General features: G+C 42.5%; 1 protein-coding gene across 2 annotated transcripts in view; it reads right to left on the bottom strand.

Annotated features, from left to right (window-relative positions):
• Window positions 1-5,004: 5,004 nt before the first annotated feature.
• Window positions 5,005-21,585, bottom strand: part of ARHGEF18 (Rho/Rac guanine nucleotide exchange factor 18) — a 45,245-nt gene continuing 28,664 nt past the window's right edge. For both annotated transcript variants that reach the window (XM_072845359.1, XM_072845357.1), the window contains 12 exons: window positions 20,811-20,887; window positions 18,376-18,554; window positions 17,891-17,982; window positions 17,394-17,582; window positions 16,597-16,734; window positions 15,435-15,556; window positions 14,929-14,985; window positions 14,197-14,244; window positions 13,133-13,600; window positions 12,088-12,415; window positions 10,231-10,353; window positions 5,005-10,138 (listed from right to left, as the gene is read on the bottom strand). In XM_072845359.1, coding sequence (XP_072701460.1) covers window positions 9,978-10,138; window positions 10,231-10,353; window positions 12,088-12,415; window positions 13,133-13,600; window positions 14,197-14,244; window positions 14,929-14,985; window positions 15,435-15,556; window positions 16,597-16,734; window positions 17,394-17,582; window positions 17,891-17,982; window positions 18,376-18,554; window positions 20,811-20,887 — 1,982 coding nt within the window. In that variant the 3' untranslated portion in view covers window positions 5,005-9,977. The remainder of the gene's footprint in view (window positions 10,139-10,230; window positions 10,354-12,087; window positions 12,416-13,132; window positions 13,601-14,196; window positions 14,245-14,928; window positions 14,986-15,434; window positions 15,557-16,596; window positions 16,735-17,393; window positions 17,583-17,890; window positions 17,983-18,375; window positions 18,555-20,810; window positions 20,888-21,585) is intronic.

Genomic DNA, 21,585 nt, shown 5'->3' with positions numbered 1-21,585 from the left:
CAAGTTTTCCCAGCCCATGCTTGAGATAATGTTTAGCAAAAGTAGCGAAGAGCATTCCCTGCTTGAGAGTCCAAACCTTCATCGGCCGGAGAGGGCTCAGATCCTCCTCTGTCTTTGTAACACGGGACTTAGGAAAGCTAAGGTCCTGTACTGCCTTCCAGCTACGAAGGACACCCAAATCTGTTTAAAACGCCAAAGATTAAGCTATTGTCTGCCCTTACCGGCCATCCTCTGGGGAGCTGGGTTTCCTTGCTGCCAAAAAGAATGGAGGAAGGCTCTGCCGCTTCTCTCCTCGAGGGCTGTGTGCTCCGGGCCCTGCTGCAGGTGAGGGCAGTGGTTGGGAAGGAAAAGCTCTGTTAAGGGTGGGAGGCATGAGACAGGAATCGGCATGGTCAGAGGAAACAGGCACCAAAGGTGCAACCAACTGTCTCACCACAGAAGCATGGTTTGGGTGTGATCCATTATTCCATTTCAGAGTTAAATAAATCAATGTCACAACCCTTCCTAGCTGCTAGTATAGGCAAGAACTGGCAAGACTGGAAGGAAGAAAGCTGCCCTGCTGCTGGTGGCTGAAGCAGATAAACTGACTTCATTTCCATCCTGTTTTCTGATGCCTCTGCCATTTTCAGCCCCCAAGCTGGGCCTTTTTTTCATTTACCCTTGCTGTCCTGCCTCTTTGTCGCTCGCTGAGCCCAAGGGGAGGCTTGTGCACCAGGCTGCAGGGAGACGAGCCCACAGCCTGCCCTGCAAGCCCCGGCTGGAGCACCACACGGCCCTGCAAAGCAGCCTGGAGCACCGCAGGCAGCAGCGTAGAATCATTTAGGTTGGAAAAGCCCTTTAAGATCATTGAGTCCAACCATCCAGCAGCTGGAGCGTGGGGCAGCTCCCAGCTTGGCCGTGCCTCGCATATACGAGTGCGGGCAGGCAAGCAAGCTTGCGGCCCAGGGGAAAGTCACAGCACAGGACACGGCTGGGGTGAGAGCCAGCAGGAAGCATCTCCATCCCTGTTGGCGAGCAGGGAGCTGCTTCACCTTTATGATATCTACAGCTATTCCTGAGGGTCAGGCAAAGTCTGACTTTGTTCAGCGAGTCAGAGGAGCAGAGGTTTCATTCACGGCCATTTGAGCAGCAGCTGTTTTGTTTATGCTGCCAAGCAATAAACGTTGGCTCCCAGCCACATCCGCCTTTTGCACCAGGGACAAAGTTGCTTCTAGCAACATGGGTCTCTGTCTGCCTCCTGCTCCTGGCGCTGGGATGTTATCTGAGCCACGCTCACGGCATTTTTCAGCTAGGGGAGCGAGCGGCCCTGCTGCTGAAGCCTTTGCAAGCGTCTGGGAATTGTTTCCTCATTTCAAACTATACTTACAGCTAACTACCTCTCAGGGAAAACCGGCACTTCAAGCACACCTGGGCTTGGCTGCTCTGCAGTGGCTCCCCACTGCTGGCAACAAAGACAGCCGGAGCTGCGTTTCATTGCCTTCATCCTCCTTCATCTGGCAGAAAGCCCTGCACTCTCCCTCCAGCTCCACCTCCTCCTGGCAGAAACCAGCTCCCAGCACAGCGGGGAGCACCTCTGCGGAAAGCTAGACACCTTTTTCTCTTGCATACTTGATGTCGTCCCAGCAGACCTGTTTTCCCAGTTTGACGTTTCCATGCATTGATCCAATCGCTACTTCAGTGCTGGGGCCAGAAGATTTAGGCTGACTGGGCTGCAGGTGAATTTGGTTTAGGGGTGAATTTGGTTACTGGGACAGAAATCCTCCTGAATTAATAGAATTCATTTAGAATCTCAACATAGCTCAAAGCTAGGCCTCTCCTCCTAGCCCAGAACCCCGCCTCGTGGCTGCACCCCTCCAGCTGCAGGAGCTAGACCCCAGCCCACAATCACATCTGGAAGAGGCAACACACATGGGCACCACTAGGCTCAAAGCCAAAACAATCTTAAGCGTGACATCGCTCTCCCATGGGATGTTCCTCTTCTCACACAAAGCCTACAAGCCACCACAGCCAGAGGCACGCAGCATCAGACCCACTTCCCTCCTGGCCACAAGATATACAGCCAACGTTGATTTTAAGTGAAATACGCCGCTGCTTGTGTTCGTAGCTGCATTCTGCTCAGCAGCCCCTGCTGCCAGAGTGCCAAGGCAGCACACAGCCTTTCTCCCTTCTCCGCTGTGGATGGCCAGTGCTGCTAATTGCAAAAAACCCAGCACAGCAGGAACTGAGAAATTCCCTTTTTTCTGGTGAAGAGGGGATGTGGATCATTCAGAAGTTCTGCAGTACTCCTACCACGCATCCAGCAAGGAACTGGAGTACACGCTGCTGTTACAACAATCCACGGCAGCCCAGGGAAAACAAAGCACTACCTACGCACGGCGTGATTTTGTCCAGGACTTCAAATGTTCTAGAAGGGAAAAAGACCATTACACATCTACCTGTCTGAAATCCCCTGAAAACTTGCGTATCACATGCCGTCATCTGGGATAACACCACACTGTGCCCCGTACGGTGAAAAGGCACCAGCTGCTGCTCTGACATGGGAAAGGCACATCTACATTGTGCTGCTCAACGAGGATTTTTCACGCTCCGGCGTTCATGGAGCCCCGTAACAAAGCGATCCCTGCCGTGTTTGAGCCTCCCGTGCGTGCGACACTGTCCCAGAGCCAGGGACCGTGCGTCGCACGCTCCAACGCTGCCAGCTCCAAGAGGCTTTGGCTTTTCTCCTCTGCCAGATCCCATGGGCCCAGAAGAAGCAAACAATGCAGGCAGCACACAAGGACAGGCCCCACATCCCTTGCCTGTTGAGCCTTGGGCTGGCCCCATCGCTGGGATGAGAAATTAAAACGGATTTGAGACACAGGGGTGAGGAAAGGGAAGGGCAGAAAACAGCACATTCCCACTGTCGGAGCACACTACGGAGCCAATATCCTTTGTGCATGTTTGTCCTCAAGCATCTGGGTTGCCAATGAATCTCAGATGCATGTATGGGAACCATCAGCCGTGTCTCACCCACATGAAAGAGGAAGGTTTAGCATAAAGCTGGTCCTTGCCTATAGCCTCAGAATGATTCACCCAAATAGAAAGAATGTGGTTTGGGTTTCGGGTTAATTAGCTACAGATTTAAAAGAGAGACAAGGCAGGGCGGAGCTGCTGGAATACTCGTATGAGCAAGTTAACAGCTCTGAAGGCACTGCCATCCGTCCTGAAATCACACCCTCTCCTGAAATCACACCCTCCTTGTGAAAACCGGAGGACGTGTCTCATAGATGAGCGACAGCGTTATCAATGATACTGTCAGTCAAGGTGCTTGCAATCACCAAAGGAATGTCTACCCTGCTGTTGCGGCAAGAACTGAAGCGTAACACAGAAACACCCACACTCGTTTGAACACCGACGGCTGCAGCAGCAACCAAACTTCTAAGAGATGCAAATTCTGCCCAAGATTTCAACTTGCCCCTGCAGAGCTCTGGGCTGCTGCAGCTGGGCAGTTCCTGGTGGGAATCGGTGCGTGGCCACGTTAACCTTGGATCTCCCTGATCCAGGCTCTTCTGTCTTTCTAGAAAGAATTCCTACTGGTCTGACACACGATTATGGCTGCAGGAGAGCACAGTGCAATTAGAAAATAAAAGTTAAACCCACTGCTCTGGGAGCAGCTCCTCGTAACTTCTCTCCCAGACTGTCCTTCTCAGCTGTCCCCCATGACATCACTTCGATTCCATGACATCACTTTGATTCCATTTCTTGCTGCTGAAAAATATTTAGAAATGGACATGAAGTTACTCGCCTTGCTCTAGCAGACAGGGAGATGTGAAAGCGCACAGAGGCAGTGACCTCCAGTGGCCACTGCAGCTCCGCTGCCTGGAAGCTGAACAGAGCAGAAGCAGAGGTAAGAAATATTCTCTTAAAGGAAGTGCAAGCAAAAGCTTATAGACACACACACACTTTAAAACTTCATTCACTAACCCATCAGTCTGTTACTTCCCATGAAGATCAAGTCAATACAATTCAATTTAAAATATTTAAACACTGGTGTGCCTAGAAGTTTTTGATTACATACATTGGAAAAAGTAGAAAAGCTTGTGTTTTTCCAACCCAGTTCCAGTTTGTGCCGCAACCCAGATGTCAACTGCACTTCAGAGACTGCAAAACGCAGACTGTATTCTACTGGCTCCTGTACACAAAGAACCTGGGTCCTCCAGAGAAGCCTTGATATATGCAGACACTTACGGCTGCGCAAAGTGATTCCCAGCCTGCACCGCTGGCACTGTCACATCCAAAACCGGCTGAGGGTTTTCCTCAACGCTGGCTACAGCGCAGGATTTCGATGATAAAAGTCATACCTCTTCCTTCGAGAACACCGATCCCAGTCCCAATTCTCCCACTCTCTCCCCAGTTTTGCATCTGTTCTAATCTCCAGAAATTATGTGAGGTTACAGCTTTTGGGCTAGCTTGCCAGCATGCCACAAGTGGGGATTTTACCAGGAAACACAACTTGCTGACTCTGGAGCTGGGAAGCACTGCACCAGCCAGAGGCTATGGGATGGTGCTGGGAGTGAGGGCTGCCAAATTGGCACCAGCACTAGGGAGAAAGTTTCTATTTTTGTTATACGTGTTCCAAATGGGAACCGATACTGTCTGGGACAGAGCCAGGCATGCCTCAGACTGGCACCAAGCAAAGTACCTACCTGCTAATAGAAGCAGCTTTGCTAAGTTCGCTCTCTCACAAGTATGCCGAGTTCAGACGTCTTGAGACCAGCTGATTTTTCCCTGGGGTGCTCACCTCACTGGCAAGGTCTGCAGCTATCTGTATCCTCCACTTAACATCCTCCACTATGCTCTGTCCTCTCCTTTGGAAAACCGTCAGAGTTTTATTCATAAGGCACGCTATTTCTGTCCAGGGTAGCAATGAGAAGCACGTGAGAAGCGGCTGCTGCTTTGATCTTTGGTTCAAATAGAAAATAATAAATAATTATATATATATACACATATAAAGGCAGTCAGGTTTTAAATGCTTTTTTTTTTTTATTGCTAGAAGTTGGTTTCAGTCCTATTGCAGCTCTGAAATCCTTCAGTGGAGAAACATTGCAATCATTGTAAAAATCATCATTTGGTGTGCTAAGATCAAGTTTACAATTAATCAAGAGTGCACAATTCTACAGAATATTAACATTTAACCACCAACTTTACAAATAAAATAAGGACTACAAAGATGTTGCTACTGCAGTATCAACAGTAAAGGAATTATTTACAATGTTTACACCCTAACAAAAACCAAAACCAAACACTTCCCCAACAAAATGGTCAATTTAACCATGGACCATGATTATTTATTAAATCTTTACAGTGCAAGGTGGGCCTAGAAACCAGACCTAAGACTAAAGAGCATCAAGAGAGTTCACAGCTCTGAGTGAGATGCACGCAGTTATGCCAACAGGATCTACTTTCATGAGAGACTTCCTTCCAGGTACAAACAGAAATGGAATTTAAAATAAACTTGTCTAAAGTGCTCCAATTTCTTTCAGTACAAAAATATAAAAAACTGATTTATAAACATGGCACAAATGGTATGAACCAGAGCTCACACAAATGGTATTTGATGAATAACATGCTGATAGTAAATGATAAAGAGCCGCCAGCAGTTACAAAGATGTTGGGTCTGGCCTCGAAAGAGAGAGCAGGGGAAAAGGCTTTTCTTTGACCTATGCAGCAAGACGGTCAGGCAAGGACAGCACATGCATAACCTGGCGTCAAGAAGATTTGTTTTCTTGTAAATGTGACAACTGCTGGGGAGGACAACAAAATGCTCCACATTCCCTTGCACGGGGGCACAACACACAGGGACTCCACTGAGCAGCACCGGGGAGCCTTAGCTCCTATTCTGCAGAGTTGAAAGTAGAAGTGAAACGAAGGATGTATTTTTAACCCTTTCCTACTTTAAGTTTCAACTTCAAGTTGTAAATGCAAACGACAAACACCAAGTTCCATGGATGCAGGATCATCTGACTATTACTCAGAAAGACAAAACTGTCCGCAAATTATTTAGAATTACTGCTACCTTTGCAGGAATGCTATTACCTTGATGAGCAAGCATCTCTAGAAATACCAATTCTTCTGCCTCACATTGGGAAATGATTAGCGATCTCAATTTGTGGGACGCGCCACAACTACAATCCACAGATAGCACAGTTACAAACGAGGAAAGCGTTTACAATACACACAGGGCAGATGTGCTCGGTACTAGTGAATATGGAGGGATCTTCAGTCTGGAATACAAAACGACCGTAGTCCGAATGGGAAAGAGGAAGCATCCTTTACACCAGAGTTAAAATTGAAACTCAGAACCATAGAAACAGCCTCTACGTCGCAACATCACAACATTAAAGACAAACATGACAATAATTTTAAGGCTGTGACACAAAGCAAAGAAGGCGGCAGTTCAAAGCTCGTGCTGCGATTTCCTCCACGCCCCAGCTCAGAAAGAAGCCAAAAGGCACCTGGGAGGCACAGAATTTTGAACTGTCTAATCCTCAGATATCACTTAAAAGGAAACTTTTATCTGAAGTAATCAAAAAGTCAAATGGAAAGGATATTACTCAGAATCAATAGCAGATTACTTCGCCCAGGACACAGTAGTATTTTGCAATCTAATTTGCCTAGAAGAGTTATTTTTCTAGGAACAAGATTTGAGTAGAGAGTCCAAAACTAGTTCACTCAACTGGAGTGATAACAATTTCACAGATTCAGTTTTGCAGAAGTGAAGAGATGACCCATTACTCATTTAAAGAAAATCTTTCACTTGCTTCCCTCAGCGTTCTACAAATATTACCATACTCTGGTACGATAAACTCTGCACTAACAATGAGGTACCACAGCATTTGCTAATTCTAAAACCTCCTCCATGCTGGGTATGGTACTGAACAGGAAGCCACATGAATACCAAGTATAGCACTTAAATGATTTTGACCCAAGTGAAAGGAGACGCAGTCTCTATTCAAGGTGAAAACAGTTTTCATAAAGCTAGCTGCAGCTAGACATGTGTATTGAGGACAGATAATGACTTTTAAGGTAATTTCTCCGTTACAGATTGAAGACCCATATTCCGAGGAGCTTTTGGGGTGTTGAACCAACAGCCTATAGCCTGCAACAGTCCTGTGTCCATTTGCTAACAGCCAGAACTTATTTGCAGCACTGCTGACAATGAGTATTAACAGATTTATGTTTAAGTTAAAACATTAAAAGAAATGAGACCTCACTGCAGACTTTATTTTCCAGATGTCACCGTTCTATATCTGAGTTCATTCATTGCACAGAAGAAGAAGAAAGTAGACAAATAAACCCCCCCATAGAACACTCTCTCCCATACTTTTTAGGACAGGCACAAAATTAAACTAAATAAATGTTTCCAAAAATTGTTTTCAAATACCCAGAGACATCCCTCTTTGGTTGAGGTGGTTTATTCCACTGATGCAACTTAGCTTTAGGCTAAAACTCCTAAAAACCTGGTAATTTAAGGCAATGGGGGCATAGAATTTTCACTAGGAGTGGCCCAAACCACAACACGAAGGAGAGAACATACTGGGCATTCTTGCTGCTTCACTGCATGTTTACAGGAGAAATTAGGCGGGTATCAGAGATGACTGGAGTCTCCGTATCAGCCGATTGAAAAAGAGCTGCTGGATCTCATGTTGATCAGAAGTTACATTAGTTTTACGAAGAATTCCCCTCCATTCCAACCTAGCCTTTGGGAATGCAAAAACATGAATATAGGGTAGAACTATGTTCTAACCATCATCAACATCGTATCACAACAATGCAAAAATCACTATGTTCCCCATACTGTTTTCTGCAAACCTAGCCACTGATAATCTGTGTAAATTCTGCAATGCTAATGATTTACCAAGCAGTCCTTTGGTATTATAGTGAAGTGTGTCCAATTTCATACTAATAATTTGTTGGGGGGTGGGGGAGTATCACCAGTCTGGTAAGGAGCCAGAAGGTTTGGGGTTTCCTCTCATGGAACTCAGTGCCATTGCTTCAGCTTTATACCAGTATCACTTAGCAAAGAAAGAGACCCTTAAATCCAAGAAGTGTTACAGCAAGGAGTGCTTGCTCCCTAAGACCAATTCAGTATTTTGTAGCTTATCTTTCCCCTCTCACACTGACCAGTAAATTTGGATTTTTCAATTTCTTGTCTGAAGACAACCCAAATTATCACCACTTGAAAATAAACTCTGTATTTTCTGCTGAAAACTTATAATGTTTCCTGCACTGTAACTACTGAAATAAATTTTAAAACTTTCAAGCAAAGTGGAGTTATGGCCTTAAAGAACATTACTAACGTCACATAGGGCCTAACCACTGAGACAGCATCAATGATTTGAAGAGAACGACAAATTGCCATTCAATGCCATTGCCATACGACAGGATGGAGAACTGACCAGGCATTCCATCCATCGGTGCTAAAAATCACTTTAAACCAGGGTTACAGATATGAAAAAAAACTATTATCAATCATGTTCTGAAAGGTATTAACCCAAGTTTTTAAGTTCTGAGATATGATTTCTTTAATTCTGCAATAATACCCTCTAAACAATCTCTCCTATGCACAATGTATCTGACCGGTCACATTCAACATATATTGAAATACACATCCTTAGGTGATGTATGTAATAAAGAACTGAGATACAGAGTGAAGTAATAGAATACAACAAAATGACTGTGCAAATTACTACAAAGGGAAATAATGCCTTTTGAGCAGAACACTTAATGTCATCACCATTCCATGATTAAGAACTGACCCATTTAACAAGAGGTATCAAAGCTGGTTTAGCTGTAAGCAGCTAAACCAACACAGGTTTAGCTAAGAGGTTTTTTTGTTTGTTTGTTTTTAAATTTTAAAACCAAACAATTCTTATTCCCTTCATTCCTAACACAGTGCTGCAGAGAAGTCTCTGCAGTAACAGCAGCTTTGATATCTTCTGGTACTTGGAGTAAAGTCCCAACAAGTTAAGAGACAAACAAGAGATGCAGAAAACTTAGGATTAAACAAGACAATAAATTACTGCATTCAAACGCTTCTTATACATGTCTTCAGCAAAGAACAAAATCCAAGTCTCTAAGTTCATTCTGAACCAGCTCATGAGTTTTGCTTGGGAACCTGTACAGCTCTCACTAACATGGAGAGCTACCCAAGGTCTCCAAGGAGACAGGTATCCCGGTGCAAGCTGATGGCCAATGAAATGTGCATTTAGTCCAACTCTTCATTACCGTTGTATATTCTCACGTGTCCAACCCTTCTCATCCACAAGCAGGTGGAGCTCCTGATCCTTGAAGACTCTGTTAAGAAGCTTACCTTCTTTCTTCCACTGTATCTGGCCACTGAGCACGTACTCCACTGAATTCACTAAAGAAACAGAGATGCTAGTCTGGCTCCCCTGAGCAGGTATCACAACGTCTGTCATGCCTGGCTGTAAGGAGACTGGCTTGCTAGTCAACTAGTTACCAACACACCATTAGCATAACCCATTACACCAACCTGTGAGAATGGATTTAAAAATTTGCAGCCGTTTTGGGGCCTACTAAATTTTTTTTTTTTTTTTTTACATAAAAATCTGGACAGTTCAACATCAACTATAACAATTTACAAGGTGGTGCCCACAAAGAGCGTACATTCTCTGAAAAGAGCACATTACAACAAATGACAACATATTCATATGCTCTGAATTTATATACCCATGCCACGCGTCAATACATTTCCATGTTTGGAGAATTTAAAAGCAAATTGTTACTACTGTGCCCTCATTCTGAGCTGCTGGCAGAGAAGCCAACAAAGTAGAGCAGTAATCCTGGTCTGGTCCTTGCTAGCAGTAACGGGGCAGGGATGAAAAGACATCCATGTCAGGTCTGTGTCACGTTGAACACTGGGGCCTGAGTTCTTGAAACAGTATGTCAGAAGATTAATCTTTAAATGGAAACAATTAGAAGAAAATTACATCTTCTTTGCTGGTATCATCTTGCACATTTAAGACACTCGGCTGAGAGGTCACCAGGGTCTGAACGTGAACATTGTTGGGCTTGAATAGGTTCACTGAGGCAGATGAAAGTGCTTCTGGCTGAGCATCTGTAGAGCCATACAAATCTATACGAAAAAAAATGGAAGATGACAGATTCATGACGCTGCACAGAGAGCCTGATGCATTTCCATGGACATGCAAGTTGGTCAAGACATACCTGGCTGGAATACAGTGGTCTGGCTGCTTGGGAGGACTGGACTTGCTGATCGTCTGCCCCTCAGGACACCCTCCTCTCGTCCAACAAGCCTGGGGGGAAGCAGCTGCTTCTGATCAACAGATGCTAAAGAAAATATTTTACAAATTAGTACTTGAGGCTAGCAGTACTTCACAAATTTCACTATTTCATGCTGGGGCCCACTGTACTGACACCTTTGCATATTCGAAGAAGCTGCTATACCACATAGAGCTGGTGCTTCTGTTGCAAGTTACTTATATTTTCTCTTCAGCTGTTTAGACCATGAATACTTTCTCTCCCCTCTTCCTTGAGGGCTTCTAATTCAGTTACTAGCAGCCCCTGACAACCACAGATTTAAAACTTAGTATTATAAAGCACAGCAGAGGAAAAAAAAAAAAAAAAGACAAAACCACTTTGTCCCTAGCATTCAAATAGCAATGGCTATTTGTGCTACTTTTAACACGCAGAACCGTAATGAACTTTTGTCTCTGCTCTCCATCTGTCTCACAGCTGCTCAGCAGCAGTGTACATCGATTCTGGTGTTACGGCCTGCCAGTTTCTTAATTTCAACAATAAAAGCAATTCATGAAACGGTTACTCTGGATCCAAAGAACTCCTCTCAGTGCACATTCCTTACACGTCACAAAAACCAAATTCAATACACAGTATTTTGCCTCCGGTACAGAAAGTCTTGTTCCATTTTATTCTAAGATCTACATATGGGGATAACAAGCATGCATCCCACTAATGCTCATGAGAGAATAGAGACCAATATATTTGTGTTTTATACCTTTCATATAAATTCCAGAAAAACACCATTAAGTACATTTCCACTGCAGGGATCATTATGTAAGAGCTATTAAAAAATACAGTTGAGGAGATGTGGTATTAGAGCTTTATTTTCCCATTTACCAGCATTTGGTATTCAGGGTAAGAGGATATTAGGCTTCATTTATGTGCAAAAACATAAGCAAGTTTGTAATTGTACTAAACTTCAGGCACGACAGAGACAGACGTTTCTACAATGTGCAAAAGACTTTCCCCCTCCCCTCCCTAGACAGCTTTGGCCCCGAGTCCGCTATAGTAGTGGAGGCCCAAGTGATAGGTAAGCTTGCCAAGCCTGAATCCTATACAAAGCTAAAAAGATAATTTTGTAACTTAAAATTATAGGCCATTCTCCTAAGCTGGCAGTAAGGCTATTTTAAGCAGTAGAGAAAAAGTGGTTTTTACCGTGTCTGTCATTGGCAAAGATCACTACTTTAGTACCTAGCAGTTAGCAGTAGAAATTACACTATGACAGAGTGACTGTATTTTTACTTGCTTCTATTTCTGACAAAATTAGCCCCTTTCAACTCTGCAACATACACAGCGTCTCAATTCTGGCCTGGAAATCTGTTTTTAATGACTGACTGGTGCTAAGAAAGGCATTGCATTCAATGTCATTACAACTCTGGACAGATAGTGAGAAAAGGTTAAGCCAGCCTCAAAACATTTCACTCATGCAGAACAAGCAAAACATTTGCTATTTTCCTTTAACGCTACAGTTAGGCAAGAAGATTTTACATCCATGTTTACACACTCTCACCATCATTCTGTTCTCTTGGATTACAGAACTGCATTTTCAACATTATCCCTTTGGGCTATATTTCCATTTTAAATAGTATACACATGTAACTCCTAACTTAAGGATTTTAAGAGCCTGCTAACTGCAGTAAGCACACTAACAATTTGTAGCATATTAATTTCTGGGTTCCACATGGGTAGCCAGAGGTTTAAACTACAGTGTTCTGTCTCCCTGTGATGCTGGCACAGATCAGAAATGCATTTAAATTCACTCACCTGAACTGTCTGTCCTATGAGATGCTTTGTTCTTCCCACCTTTCTCTTTGCTTCCTTTTGTAAAAGTGGCCAGCTTAGTAGGAATCTGCTGCTGGACTGCAGCTGGTTTCTGTATCTGATTAGTTGCACTCAGGAGATGTATTGGCACTTCATTCTTCAATGCAAGAACCGGACGATTCTCCAGGGTCGTACTGTCTCTACGAACCAAGTCTGGCCGTTCCAGGTAATCCATCCCGGAGACGCTAACTCTCACAGAGGTTTTCAAGACGGGTAGAGATGGTTCGACGCCTTCTCCATTGAAGCTAACAGAATGACTTAGCATCTGGTTCTACATGAGGAAAAAGGCATTGTAAGTCAAACGGGTATTTTCACCCTCTCGGATATAATGAGGAGAGGCCACCCTCAGCCCTGAGAACATAAAACACTTCCTAGTGAAAAATATAACAGGTTAGACGAAGCCTAAAGCATGCTGGCAAAGAGAAGTAAGAGCAAGATTGTAAGTCCTTGAACACTGAAAAGAATCTCAGCAGCTCCAGACTGCTTAATATTGCACCTAGCAAAGGAATGCAAGAGCAGACTGTGCTAGGTGATGATAGGATGGACAGAAAGCAGGACTTTCAGACAGTAACAAATGAGCCAATTTAATCAGACCCCAAAAATTCACATTTTGAAACATAAGAAATGTTTTTAGAAATCAACTGTACAAAATGCTACCAATGTAGCACACCTTCTGCAATCACCTGCCCGCAATAGGGCAGTTCCTGTATTAAAAAAAAATTCCTCAGTCAGCCACATTCAAAAATAACTTATTCTTCTCTCTTTTTAAAAAATATTCTCATTACCGAATGTCTGGGTGGAATTTCACAGACACCGGGCTACTACCAAGCTCTGAGCTCTCTGACAGTAGCCATCACCAGCTATTTCAGATGATGGTTCAAGTAGCCCGGTAAAAAGCAAACATGGGTTAGTGCTGCAAAAAGGGCAACCTTCATTCAGAGGCAAGCAGGTTAACAGAAATAAGACTCCAAGAAAACAAATTCCTCACCTGTCCCATTTCTGGGGAGAACGTGCCTGACACTGTGTTCTGCTTCTTCAGCTTCCTTAGCTGATCTAGACGCTCTTTCTCTTTCTCGACTGCTCTCTGGGCTTCCCGCAGCCTCTCCAGGTCATGCTGATAGGCCTCTCGCTGCCTCTCGAGTTCTTCCCTCTCCTGATTCAACTTCTCTCTCAGCTGCCGAGTCTCCTCTTCACGCTCCTGCAGCCGGGCTTCTGTGCTTTCAAATTCTCTCTGCTGCCGACTCCTTTCCCGTTCCAGGCGTTGCTGTTCCAGCTTCAGCTGGCTCTGAAGCTTCTGTACATTCATCAGTTCTTCTCTCTGTTTTTCAAAGTTCCGCTGTTTCTCCTGCTCGAGCAGCAGATTGCCTCGTGTAGACTGCAGCCGGTATTGCTTCTCCCGGTCTACCATGGTGGCTCGTTGCATCTCAATGTAGCTGTCCTGCTGAGATATCACTGCCTGGAGGGGAAATAAGAAGTTCAGCATAAGGCACATGGGTTCAAAAAACATGCACAGCTAAACAAAAGACAACAGCATCTACCAGATTAGATCACAGACGCTTTTGTCTTCAAGAGCAGATCTAACTTCCAGCTTGTACAGCCCATCGTGACTGACACAATACTAAAGATGGCTAAGCAAATAAGTTATGTGTACGTATGTCAAAATTAACATTTCTTGCACCTAGAATTATTACTCTGAATCCAATCAGTCAAAATATTGCTGATTACAAGGTTACAGTAAAAACAACTAATACATACACACACGTGTATATCAACAATTTTAAGAAGTGAGGACGGAGAGCAGATGGAGCTCAAACTAGCAAAAGAATTGCATTTTGGTGAGTAGGAAAAAGGAAACAATTACTTAAGACAACAGGTCTAACACTTCCTTCAAAATACCAGACACAGTGTTTGTTTCCTTGAGTCTCAGGTCTTAAGTTTGGCACTTCACTCTAGCTTTAGGGGATATTTTCAAGGTAGCTCCTCTCCACACCTGCATAAATTTTATTACATTTAATGCCTAACAAAGCTCTTGGATAGTAAATAGCGATTTACCTGAAGACTGAAGAGCAACTGTAACAGCGTTTGTATCCTTTGGACAAGCTGAAGAGGAGGGGAGGCAGAGGGAGGAAAAAAGACATTAGACACTTGAACAGAGCTCTGTTTTGATGCATTAGACTTTTTTTTTTTTAAACAGTGAACACAATCAACAGTATCTGTACAAAAACACACACAATGGAAGCACAGCTACAAGAGTGCTCTAACACAGTAACAGCCAATAGAGCAATATGCAGGCACGATGAATTTCAGTGTATTAGTCCTTGCACAGATGTAAATCAGTGCCCAGCAAGTCTCACTGGGATTCCAGGGAGCAATCTTCATCATCAGTTTTCTTCACATGAGGGATTTAATGATCACTTCCTCCCATGCTCCAGCACTGAATCACTGCACACATATAGCACTCACAGGAGATTTAGAGGCAAGTTTTGTCAGTGAGCTGAGAACATACAATCCCTCCAAAGATGCAGGAAAAGTAGTTAGCCAGCTCTTTGAAACGCGTGTCTACATACCCAGAACCCATCTTTGTTTTCTAACGGGACTTTTATCTCTGCATTCATAATGAGTTAGACTCATAAGGTACAGGCTGTTAATGTGCTTGTGGTTCCACAGACATGAAAAATACTGAGTTTTTGGGTGGGGTTTTTTGTTTGTTTGGTTTGGTTTTGCATGCTATTATTATAATATGGCTATTTGCCATTAGATTTCCTAACAGCAGAAGTAACATACCTGAGACTCTATGGTGGGCTGAAAACCACTGTTGTCGTCCAGCCTTGTAACATCACTCTGTAAAAAAGACAAAACCAACATCTGTGCTAGAGACACTTGTTGGGCATTGGCAGTGCTGCCAGAGCAAGTTGGAAGGGTTCATCTCATTAGGGAACAGCATTTACCGCTGGAGCAGAGATTGCTCCCATACACTGAAGGACACATATCAAAAATACTTAAATCAGAGGCTAGGCTGAAACAGATGCATGGTGACGAAAGCTAGCGTTAATGGCACAGCATCAAATAAACAAATATAAAACCAAATTATCATGCCTCTCAAGTGCTAAGCTATCAACTTGCTCCACAAAATATCCTTAGTAGACTCTAGTAATTTGACAGACAGAACTCTGTTACAGTCTAGCCCTACCAGCTATTACGACTTCTAACTTTGCGAGATTTGTTCTGTACCACTATTATGAAGAAGAACATAAGGAAATGCATGTAAATAATGCATAAGCCCAACATACGGTTTGAGATCCTTCTTCTGTGTCAGAAGGGAGGTCATGGAGTTGCACATCTGAACTTAGTGTAGCACCTCTCCAGTCCCACTGTCTCTGGTCACCACCACTGTTCTTCCTAAAACTGCCACCTGGAAGAAGAGTGGAGTATGAGTAGCTCATACCAGCACAGGGCCTGTGAAAACTCATTGCGTAAGAGAGCAAGCAGAAGAAAATTGTGACTTTGAAGTTAGAACCGATATGCAACTGCATGGCTTATCCATGCTGATTCAATGTGGAAGAGCAGACAACAGTGATGAGTAGGACTGCTCAAAAAAGTATAAAAACTAGAGGAGCGTGGGTTAAGATAAATAGCGAGAGTAAGTTCAAATTACGTTATACTATTTTAAGTGAAGCAACCACAATGTATGCATGAAAGTGATCATCTGTGGCTACCAGGATCACAAGCTCATCACATGGAATACTTGTTAGTTAGAAAAATGCTATTCAAAGCAGCACCACTGTAAGCACGGAAGGAGGTAGGGGGAGATGGAAACAATAGCGTATAAAGTACCTATAGCACGACAGACATATATAGCCTTTCAGAGACAACAGGAAGGATCGAGATTAACAACCCGTGAAATAAACAAAATTCTATTTTTCAATAAATGCATGAAGCAAAAATGGAGTTTGATAGTATTTCCACTTATTTCATTAACTAACTGATAAAGCATCTGTGCCAAAAGGACAATTTATGTTATCTAAGGATTCAGCAACCCTTTAGTGACTGTGCAGATACAAAAGAAAGTGGAAAAAAAGTTTTCATGATTCAATAATAAAAGCAGGCAGCTGAATTCGTGTTTCCCAGGTTTTCAGGTCAAGCTTATTTTTTTTTCAACAAAGGTAAAATTCTGTGTGGAATTGTGGTAATTAGAAAGTATGGGTTAAGGTAATGCCCTTAGCATAACACCAGCTGAGAGCCCTACTCTGCTCTCTAGTGTTGGTATCAGAAGCAATCCAACGTGATAATACCACATGCTAAAAATTTGCTCTTATCCTCCTCTTAGAGCCTGGTGAAGCCTCCTTACATCAGAGCCTCACTTAATTAATTGTTCTTATCTCATTCTCTGTACAGAGAAACACAGGAAAGAGCTAAGAAGCTCCGAAGAATGCTGAATGGTCCCTTTCTTACTTTTATTTGAAATAGAGGGACTACTGTCATATCCTCCAAAGGTCTCTGCTCTCCTGGGGATTCCTGACCCAGAGCCATCTTCAGGCTGCCAGGATCCATTGCCGAAGTGAGTGAAGATAAGGTTCTGGAGATTTTCAGCTAGGAAAGAGGAGAACATGTCATGTAAACAGCCATGTCTCTGCAGCGAGACAAGTGCATCATGCTAACAAGTTTAAAAAAAAATTTTTCAACCATCAAGTACATTAAAAGATCAGGCAGTTTGAGAGATTTCCTGCAGTACAGATGAATTTTCCTTTGTGACTAGCTCTTTACGACAGGCTCTTCCTATTGCACATATAAAGATGACCTCTTCCTTCACTGCAAGTTAGATTATCAAGCCTTGAGTAGGTTTTTTGTTTGTTTGTTTGGCGTGTTTTTTCCAAAATAAAAATTATGTTTGTGCTTATTTTCTAAGTATACTATCTAGGCTATTTTAATCTATAACCCTAATATATTTCAGGATTGGTGTATTATTAGAGCACTTAGTTACCCATCTGAATAGACTTATCCTAAGACTCCACTGGTTGATCCTTAAAAATAAAAAAATCCAAGCTGTGGAGAAGGTTCTTCCACCTAAAAACACAGGTGCACTTTACCTATCATGCAGATTGGTTCCGAGAATAAGGAAGTCTGAACAGTGTTACATAAAAGTATTATGTTATTACAGGATGATTTTCAGGATCTGTACTTAGATCCTATGGGCTTATCCCCACCCCTGTGTCTGAGAGAATGCACACACATTCCCACATTGCATTTACCTTCTGTCACTGCGGACTTCAAAATTGCCTCTCCTTGCAGATTTTCTGAGATATCTCCCCGAAGAAGTAGCCTAGATCGGGATCCTTGGGAATGGTCTTCAAACCCATTCATTTCAGACATTTCTAGATAAATCTGTTGCTTCTCAGTTAGACTTTGCATAATCAGGTCATCTTTCATGTTCAAACGCTCTAAAGGAAGAAACAAACTCAGTTCTGCCTTCCTAATCACTGTCAGAGTAAAATGTTCAATTTGGAAGATTATTATTCATTTCATGGTCAGAGCATCAAATGCAGAGATATAATTAACAGTTAAGGGGAAAACTCATGGAGCATACAAAGCTTCTTAGACTTACCTAACTATTTCTATATAACTTGCAATACTTTGAAAGACTTATGAAGGAGAAACTTGATCACATCATGTGATAAAAGACTAAGACAGTAAAAAATCAGAAATGATGCTGAGAAGCAGTTCGTGGAATATATAACTAAGTCATTACCTTGAAAATCTTTTAACTTAGCAGCTCTTGCTTCAGCCAGCCTCCTCTCTGCTTCAGGTTCATTAAGTGTTCCTCCTTCTTCATCAGGACAGCTGTACAAAGCGGAAGACAGATATATGTTTGATTTGCACATTAGATAGCTTCAAACCATCTTAGGATTCAAACTGAAGCTTTTGCCTAGGATGTGATTTATCTTGTGTGTCAATCTTCCTCCCTTATCCAAAGCCCTGCTGCATTTGACACCAGTGAACCAAAATTTTGTTTATTTTTAAAAAAAGCAGAATAAAGGCTTTGGCTGGTTTTTATTGCATCTTTATGAGTGGCTTCTACCCAATGAATACAAACAGAATTGCATGCTTCAGTCTTACAAAGAAAGTTTAGGGATAGTCAAATGTATTTTTATGATAAATTTACACTTGTGAGTCCTGCGAAGATAAGACTGATGAGCAAGAAATCAAGCCCTCCGGCTTTCACTCATAATTTACCTTTCTACAGCTCTGCGGATGTGTGCCATCCAGGAATTCCTCTCCTCTTTCGAGCTTGTGTGAATTTCATACATTTCTGGTCCTTTTAAGGAAGCGCTAATTAAGAACATTGCCTTTTCCTCATTAGCTACCTCTCTTACAATCAGCTTTTGCAATGAGATAACTGGTGGTTTAGAGTCCTGTAAAACAAAATATAATTTATTGCACTACATCATATATGTTCTTTAGGGTTTGTGCTTCCTAGCTCCTCTGTCTTACCACTTATACAGGCCCACCATGAGCCATAACGTCACAACACTGTAACTTCATTGCTATGGCCTCTTCACATGACGCTTTTGACATTGTCATTTTTTACTCATCAACCATAGATCAAAACATGGAACGAAGAATGTACATTTCAAAAACAAGAGGTCTCAGTACCTGATTGAATATTAAAGCATGTATCAATTTAAACACCTGAGGATTCCCACTGGGTCCCAGAAGTGAAGAACAGGCTCAAAAATTTTGCTCAGAAAGAGGCAAAAACAAAACGTGAGAAAGAAAACAAAAGCCTTAATGACATGTGAAGTGAAAGAAGAGAACAAAAGGAAGCGTTAGAAGTTCTAAGTTGGCAAGTTAGCTACAGAAGAAATAAAAACGTAACACAGAGGTGTTACAGCCTGCCATCAGGCCCTGTGAATAATAAAACAAGATGACAGATAGTATATTGTATAACTAAGGATTAACTGGATTAGCTGTCAGTCTTTACAATGAAAACAAATTTACGGGAGGGATATTAGTTACTAAAAACTCTATGCTTCACACAGCATAGGTCCAATATATGTAGCCTCGAAAGATCCTCCCCAGAAGAAAACAGCTCTTTGTAACTGCTGAACCTTCACAGCATAATCTAGAGTGATGATAAGAAAACTGAACTGTGAAACAGACATCAGGAACACTAGGTTTTGCCAACTACTCTGAGCAGCTATACTGCAATTCAAGCCATGAACAGAGGTGACTGGAAAAACAGAATCACTGAGCAGATCCATTTGCTCCTCTCACTTGATTTATCTATGGTGAAGTGTTATCTAAATTTCAAATTAACTGTATACGTACAAAGATGTAAAAAATTGATCAGTCTGTAAAGCATGTTACTGGAGGGAAAAGAAACCCACCATGTAGCAGAGATCAGCTTTTGGGGACTGTCATAAGCAACTGTGTGATATGTGCTCACAGAAAAGTTACTAGGGGACATATAAACCAGGGCGTGACCTTGCAGTGGAACAGCTATCCTGACTAAGAACACGTATGCGTGCTCTTATTTCTTGGGAACAATGCTTTAGCCTCAATGTAAGCTACTCACACTTCTCTCAAAGCAATGGCAGTCATATGGAGAACTGCCACAACAGTCAAGGCACTGTACATTAACAGTATGTTTTTCCCCTCTATGAACTTGCTCTTCTGCTCATAGCTCAGATGTGTTTTGGAAACCAGGGCAGAATTAGTCTATCAGAGTCCATGTCATAAAATGAACTATTGTTCAAAGATTCACTGAATGCTGTTCAAGAGGAAACAACTTCCAGCCATCCTGATTTGTGAAAGTATCCCCATTCTGTGCATTAGAAGATGGTTAATTTGAAAAGCAGTTGCTTTTACAGCCCTGAGATCACCAAAATAGCTTTTGCCATTAGAATTCAGCACTAATGTTAATGTCTTGAAAAAAATACATCCAATAAAACAATTACATAAAATAGTTTCTCCGTTACTGGTTCTATTACAGCCATAACTGAACTAGATTAGGACAAAATGTACACAATTAACTGCTCTGAGGATACCTGTGGAAATGCCCTAGAAAAGCAAGTGAATCCACTGAGTGTTTGAGAGTGCTGCAGTAATTACATTTGCATTTAGCGCTTATTACATTTACTTCAGGAAAGTTCTCTGCCCCCAGTAAATCTTAGGCTACTATGACCACGGTTACCACATCCCTAACCACAATGGAAGATTCTCTCCCTTCACATTAACAAACAGAAGCAGACCTTACTTGCAAGTGCCTTTCAAAGCACAGTTCTACCATGTTTAACATATATGACTTGTATAAAGTAGCAGCCCGACAAAGTTGAGCGAAAGGGAAAGTCACAGCACAAGAAAAGGAGAAGCAGTGAATCTCAGAACAGGCTCAGGGCATCAGAAAACCACAGGAGATATGGCAGCTAGAACCAGCTGATGCAAGGGAACACTATTTTGCACTAAGAGACAGCGAGAGGGATTCAACGAGTAGCAGAACTGCTTCAGAAAAAGTGATTCTATAATAGCAGGCTGGTTTATTAACTGAATTTTCCTTCTGAACATACCATAACAAGTATCTAACCTCTCTAACTGTATTTCTTCTGTAGTTACTGTCACTTTCATAAATACTCTAAGTGAATGTATTAAATAAGGAGAACAATACCTACCACTGATGCAAATGTGTATTTTTGGTCCTTTTCTTGTAAGAGCAACAGTACATCAGTTAACAGGACTGCCAGAATATCTACAGTAACAACAGAGAAAAAAAAGAAAAAAAAATAAGGCAGATTTTAAAGCAGAAAGTCTGGTCCAGACTCAAAAATTACTTGACTTAAGTTTCCTGTGGGTCAGGGAATAGCACGTCCACATTTGCAATATTGGGTCTGCTACTGCTTCCACTTGGGTTGTCCACAGACAGCTTGCAGTCGTGCAGAACCAGCACAACACAAATAGAGCTGATTTAAAGCTTGAGAACACCTACATAGGCATCCTACACACTGACTCAAACACTCATGAGGGAACATGTCTCCCTTAACAGCAGATTCTTCTGGAACTGCAGACATTCACAGTACCACCTACTCTGGGCTGCATTTTATGTGCCATTGAAGCTTTTCCTTGAACACTTGAGCAATGAAGCTGTTAAAATATCCACTGATTGACACCGTTTTGATTTTCTGGCAAAACTGACATTATGCGGAATGAAGGTGTCATGGGGTTGACACAACACAATTTTTCAAACCGAACCAGAGCTCGCGCAAGATAATGCCTTTCCACAGGTGACTAAGTCAGTATGACTCAAAGCTTTGTCATCTATCTAAAGACCTCCCTCTTGAATTGGAAAGCAGATCAGACAGATAATAAGCAAACAGCATAAGGAACTTATCATGCACCATTATAGAGATGCTTATTGGACAAGCCAAGAATAGAACAAGCGCTATTTCC

Source organism: Ciconia boyciana, chromosome 24, assembly GCF_034638445.1.
Source record: "Ciconia boyciana chromosome 24, ASM3463844v1, whole genome shotgun sequence".
Lineage (NCBI taxonomy): Eukaryota > Metazoa > Chordata > Aves > Ciconiiformes > Ciconiidae > Ciconia > Ciconia boyciana.
The sequence above is the reverse complement of the archived record's forward strand: the minus strand, read 5'-3'. Positions and strand labels throughout refer to the sequence as shown.